A 6,000-nucleotide genomic window follows, 5' to 3' on the forward strand; every position below is an offset into this window, starting at 1 on the left:
CGTTTTGTTTCTCTCTCTCTCTCTCTCTCTCTCTCTCTCTCTCTCTCTCGTTTTGTTTCGTTACAGAAATGTTCCCAGAGCTGGATTGGATGGAAGGGATGGCGATGGTTCGGTCTCGTTTCAAAGCTTTTATAGTCTGAATTACTGTTGATATCGTTATATCATGTATCATATATCATGTTATATCAGCAAAGATTATATACTAAAAGATTGTTTTATCTTTACAACCATCAAATGTGATTTTATTTCATTAAAAGCATTTGTTGTTTAGAGGTTCAAATCAATTTGTTAATATTTTTCAGATGATTTGATGTAATTAAAAAAAAAAACATTTTTTACATTTGTTGGAAAAAATCTTCTTTTCGTAATTGAGCAATATTTATTAAAAATGTTCGTTGCTAATTAATTCTTCCATCTTAAATTTGCTCTCAAGTCAAAACCGGTTGAAGATTGCTATTCAAAATAATATATTTTAAACAAAAAGCTATGCTGACCCAGCACCCAAGAACGAAGAGAAAATGTATCGCTTAATCGAGATTTATGCTGCGAATTTGGGTAAAAGAATACGAACAGCAATAACAGGCATTTATCCCAAAAAAGTTCATTTTAAAAACGTTGCTTTTTATTGTGAAAATGCTGGTGAGCTTTTAAATACAAGCCAAACGCAAAACCACCTCATGTCTGACGCAAAAGAAAAACCGGAAAAAAACATACACACATGTTAAAGGGAAAACATCGACTCAAGCGCGTTTCTGTTTATCTTGCAACGTTACGCTGAATGTTTTCCATTTTTTTCCCCCGAACCACGTTCCAAACGGAACCTTTTCCGTTGTTATGCAGAAGCAAATGTACCAGGGCCTGGGAGTGAAGCGAAATCAATATCCATGACAGTAGAACTTTATGGTATCTTCCTTGCCTTTTTTTTTTGTTTTTCTTACTCTCCAGGGCAACCGGGGAACGGAGCAAAGCGGCTGCAGGCCCCGTGACGTAAAACCTCGCAACGGAACCGAGTTGGAAATGTTGAAATAAAGATAACCAAATCACAAACAGTTCGAAAGTCGAAGGAAGGAAGCAATAGCAGCAGCAGCGGCAGCAGTGAACTTTCTTCAGTTCGATCCGTCAACCGTTGTGTGGTGCAGTTGGCGCGTACAGAAACGTTTCACCCGGACGAAAGGCAAGCGCTAAAGTTTACACTAATATTTTGCCTGCACCGAGCGCAAACACACGTACACGAGCGACCGTTTAACTGTGCTGGCTGGGGGTCGGTTTGTTTGAACGAGAGGAGGCGTGCAAAAAGAAAAATCGACGAAACATTTGAAGGAAAAAGCTGTAAAGCTTGTCTTGAGGTGACTTTTGCCCACATCTAGAGCCGCCTGCCGAGAGCCCAAACCGTCCCGGACAGACGGATTTTCGGTTCGTACCCTCCCTCCGTCCCCTCCCCAAAAGCACACTCTGTCCAAACATCACACCCAAGCGTCGCAATTGCCGGCACGTCTAACGGTTTGCGCGGTATAGCATTACAACCGACAGCCGGTCCTGGGAAAGGAACTACCGGTTCCACCGTACCGAACGCTCCCGCACAGAATGTCGTCCAGATCAAAGGAGAAAGTAACGGCCGCCATTAGGAAGTTCTTCAAAAGCTCGGAAAGCAAGAGCAAGGAAAGCAAAGACAAGGATGGCAACGGCACCCACACGGCCGCCCCGACCGAGGGCGCCGATTCGAACCACCTGCATCTTCCCGCCCACCATCACCATCCGTCCGCGGCGTCCGTAGCTCATCCGGCCGGGCCGGGTGCAAGCGGGATGGGTGGTAGTGGGTCGGGTGGACCGACGGCAGCAGTCGCCGGCAGTGGGATGGCGAACGGCGGAGGCCCAGCGTCGAATGGCACCGGGGGCAACAGTAATAGTAGTAGCGGCAACAGCAAAGCCACCACCGACAGCCCTATGCGGCGATTACGATGGTGAGTTTGTGTTGGCTTAAGGATGTTCGTGTATATCATGTTGCAGTGTTTCATGGCCGCGTGCACGTGTGTGGGTTTGTTTTTTTTTTGCTTTAGTTTCTTGAGCAGAGAAAAAGAACGATGAACATCAACGCACTTCGGGTTTCATTTTTAGTAGCATCCTTGCAATCATGTAACGTTTTCTTAATTAAGTTTGGTTGTTCTTTTACATCTTTGAAATCTTTGAATCATTGTTCAATATCTTGCAAATGTATGTTGCAGCTCATTTGAAATGCTCACTTGATTTCGTTGTTCACATGATGCTGAAATTGAAGAATTTGCGCCTTTTTTCTGAAGTGTTTTGCTGATTTATGAAGTCATCTTTATTTTAGTTTTGTTTTTTTGTGTGTTTTGATTCCACGTGCCTTAAAATTTTTCATAGTATTTAACAAACAAATATGTTTTTGTTAGTTTTTAACAAATGTTGTTAATTTTAAGACAACTTTATTGCTATATTCCACGTCGAGCAATAGTTTGTTCAATATGAAAAATAAAAGCAAATTATCTAAAGGAATAAAATATTGAGGATGTTAAAAAATGGTGAAAATTTATCATGAATAATCTGTTATCTTAATCAATTAATTCTTTCAATGGGACACTAGAATCCCTTAACTATTTTGAAATATCTGTTTTGATGTTGTTATGTGAAAAGTATTCAGTGTTAGTTTTATTTTTGATCACTTTGTTGAAATACAATTTTTAAAATAAAAAAGAAGATACGACATATTTTAAATATTTATTTCACTAGTATAAAAACCAAACGAAAATAGACTTTGAATGAAATATGGGTTGCATACACTCAGGCAGATCTTTGCATATTTGTTTGTTCATGTATTATTGGTTGATGTTTATTATTTAATATGTTTATTATTCTGTTGTTTGTTTTTTATGTCCTCATTAAATACAAAGAGGTGAAAGAACTCCGCAGGAGCCAAAGCCTCTCTAAACTATTCCAACAACAACAACTCATTAAACACAATCAAAAGTGCACAGTACACAGTCTAATAAGACTTTCAATGACACATGGATTGCATACATTCAGGCGCAAAGCTTTAATGTTGTTTGGATGAAATGAAAATTCATTGCGGCTTGGGTTCATGCGCGTCTTCATATTATGTTTAAACCTTTCACGACCTAGGAGGAAAAATCCTTTGTAAAAAACTCGTTTTAGTTGTTCAATTATTATTGATTAGATCACATGAAAAAATAGATGATTGAGAGAAATGAAACGTTGTTTTAAGCTGAAAAATTTATTTCTCAACGAACAAAAAATGAACGAACCTGTTGGTGATATTCTCTTAGCAAACATGCACATTAGTATTGTATTGGCATATTTAGTCTTCGACATCTTATGGTCGTGAAAGGGTCAATCTAAGAAATAGATTTTATTTATTTATAAAAAACTTTCTTACCTTTATCATCCCTCCAATTTACTAAATAAAAGAACTATTATTGTCTGAAGATGCAACTAAACGTCTTTTGTTACCATACATTTGACGATTTACGATTTCTTATTATAAAACATACAATAGTATTTCGAATGTCATATGAATTCGATCTATTTTTCCCTTATTATTTCTTTCACCTTTGTCCAGCGTTGTGGCACCCACCACCACCACTATGGTGCACGTTCCTGTCTCGAAACCGCTCGACACCACCATTCGATCGCGGCGGCTAATGAAGGAGCTGAAGGAAATCGAGCGGTTACAGCACTCCCGGACGGATCCATGCTTTACGGTAAGTCGCGACCAAACGCCTGCCATCGGCCATGCACCCGTGCGCGAACTCAACGCGTTTCCGTCGTCCCTTCCCCGTGCAGGTGGAGCTGATTAACGATAATCTGTACGAGTGGCACGCTCGGCTGTTCCGGATCGATCCGGATTCACCGCTGGCCGAAGATTTGGTCGAGCTGAACATACCCTTCATCCTGCTGCACCTAGTGTTCCCGGAGAACTTCCCGTTTGCGCCACCGTTTATGCGTGTCGTCGAGCCGCGGATCGAGAAGGGGTTCGTGATGGAGGGCGGAGCTATCTGCATGGAGCTGCTGACGCCCCGCGGCTGGGCCAGTGCCTACACGGTCGAGGCGATACTGATGCAGTTCGCCGCGAGCCTGGTGAAGGGGCAGGGCCGTGTGTCGCGCAAGCCAAAGTCGGCGAAGGACTTTAGCCGGTAAGTAAGGGGAGATCTTTTTGTTCGTTGTGTATTACTTTTCTTCTTTTGTGTGCAATTTATGCAATTACAAGTACATATCTATAAACACACCTTTTATAATTATGGTTGTTGAATTTTTGGCAATTTTCTTCCCACCACAGACGCTCCGCCGAGGAAGCCTTCCGATCGCTGGTGAAAACGCACGAAAAGTATGGCTGGGTGACGCCCGCCCTGAACGACGGCTAGAAGGTTAGATTGTTCATTTTTGTACACCTTAAGCTTGTAAAAGCATTGAGAAGCGATGCGTGGCATAGGTGTTGTGAGTATTTCGTTTCATTTTTCGTCCCACAAAAGCTACACACCTTCTCTAGCTAGTAAAATATATATCATATACGTTTAACTCGAACTTGAACTCAACGCTTCATTCGGAATTTTACACCACTCTATCAAAATGTCCTATTTGAGAAGATCTCAACTTTGCAGCAGTGCAGGCAAAACTTTCCCGTAAAACTCGCCACCCTTTGTCTGCCGGAACCACAACAAATTTAAAAAAAAAAATACAGTAAGCAAACGAACCGATCTGTCCCTGAATAACCGAAAACCCCGCGTGATATTTTTGCGATTATAAACTCCTCGTAAGTGGCTCGTAAGTTTGAAGGTATCGTATGTAAAATCGTTAAGTTTCGAGAGCTTTGATAACACAAGCAGATGAAGCAATCCACCCATACAAACCACCACTAGCAAGGTCCCTCCCTAAGCAATGTACAAAAGCACCAGGATGATGCGAAAAACAGAACACGGCAACAAGAAAAGCATAAATAGAGCGAAAATCAGATAGGAAGAAAAAATGAAATGTATTTAGCGGCATCGATTGATGCGTACCGAGATCTAGATATAACTATAAAGCAAACAGAACCGTAGAGCAGGGCAGGCACAAACATTGGGTGTGATTAAATACGCATACGCAAACTGATTCAGGTTGGTGAGTCGAGCCGGAAAGGAAAGGAACCATTGTGAACCAACCCAAACCAAACCAAAACCAACTAACCGTGTGCTCAAAAAGTATTATACATATGCTGATGATTTGGTTTTTTTGTGGGCAGGACGAGCTCCTCGCTTCGCTTGTGATTGTGGTGCGAGTTATTAGTATTGCGTGTTACGGCTGGCCGAAAAAGGGGGATGGACAGACAAAAGCAAGGATAAAACAGAGAGACAGAGAGAGAGAGAAAGGCAATGTGGCTTTGTTTATGAAATTGTTCATCGCCGTGTATAAGGATAAAAGATTTTTGTAAATAAAAAAAAACAGCCCGCATATTTTAATGGTATAAGAGATGTATTCCAACAAATCGAAGCGAGTTTGGTTGTGTTTGAGTGGTTTTTATTTCGAGCGGAAAGAAATTTGTAGCTACACTTTACTTGGGAGGCGCTTTTCTAATGGTATTTTCCCACATTACAGGGTTTTCCAGGGGTTCTTATAGTTGTGGAACGCTTCCTTGACTCTTTCTTATGGGAAGTGAATTTCGTATGATGGAAGCTGGATTCCATGGCACCCTTTTCGGACATGTTCCTTGCAAATTCCTATTGGATTTGTCCAACAAGGTTGCTATAGAGTCCGATTCCTATTACATTAAGTTCATTTCACGCAAGAAAGAGTCAAAAAGTGTACCACAGCTATGAGAACTCCTGCAAAACCCTATCAATCGTGGCATTTGTTCGTGTATAATTCGATTCGGCAAGCACAGCACCATGCACCCTGCAAAACATCACAAAATGGTGCACACTTTGTGCAGCCCAACTTGCACCAACCACTTGCAATAACGCTTGTCGAACGTAATAAGTTGTGAAGAAA

General features: G+C 41.4%; 1 protein-coding gene across 4 annotated transcripts in view; it reads left to right on the plus strand.

The window, feature by feature from the left end:
* Positions 1-5,465, plus strand: part of LOC121596757 (ubiquitin-conjugating enzyme E2Q-like protein 1) — a 37,839-nt gene extending 32,374 nt beyond the window's left edge. For 2 of the 4 annotated variants that reach the window (XM_041921963.1, XM_041921964.1), the window contains 5 exons: positions 67-107; positions 946-1,961; positions 3,596-3,737; positions 3,820-4,169; positions 4,313-5,465. In XM_041921963.1, coding sequence (XP_041777897.1) covers positions 1,585-1,961; positions 3,596-3,737; positions 3,820-4,169; positions 4,313-4,397 — 954 coding nt within the window. In that variant the 5' untranslated portion in view covers positions 67-107; positions 946-1,584 and the 3' untranslated portion in view covers positions 4,398-5,465. The remainder of the gene's footprint in view (positions 1-66; positions 108-945; positions 1,962-3,595; positions 3,738-3,819; positions 4,170-4,312) is intronic. The other 2 variants (XM_041921965.1, XM_041921962.1) reach the window with 1 other exon arrangement.
* The last annotated feature ends 535 nt before the right edge of the window (positions 5,466-6,000 follow it).

The sequence above is a fragment of the Anopheles merus genome, chromosome 3R (assembly GCF_017562075.2).
Source record: "Anopheles merus strain MAF chromosome 3R, AmerM5.1, whole genome shotgun sequence".
Lineage (NCBI taxonomy): Eukaryota > Metazoa > Arthropoda > Insecta > Diptera > Culicidae > Anopheles > Anopheles merus.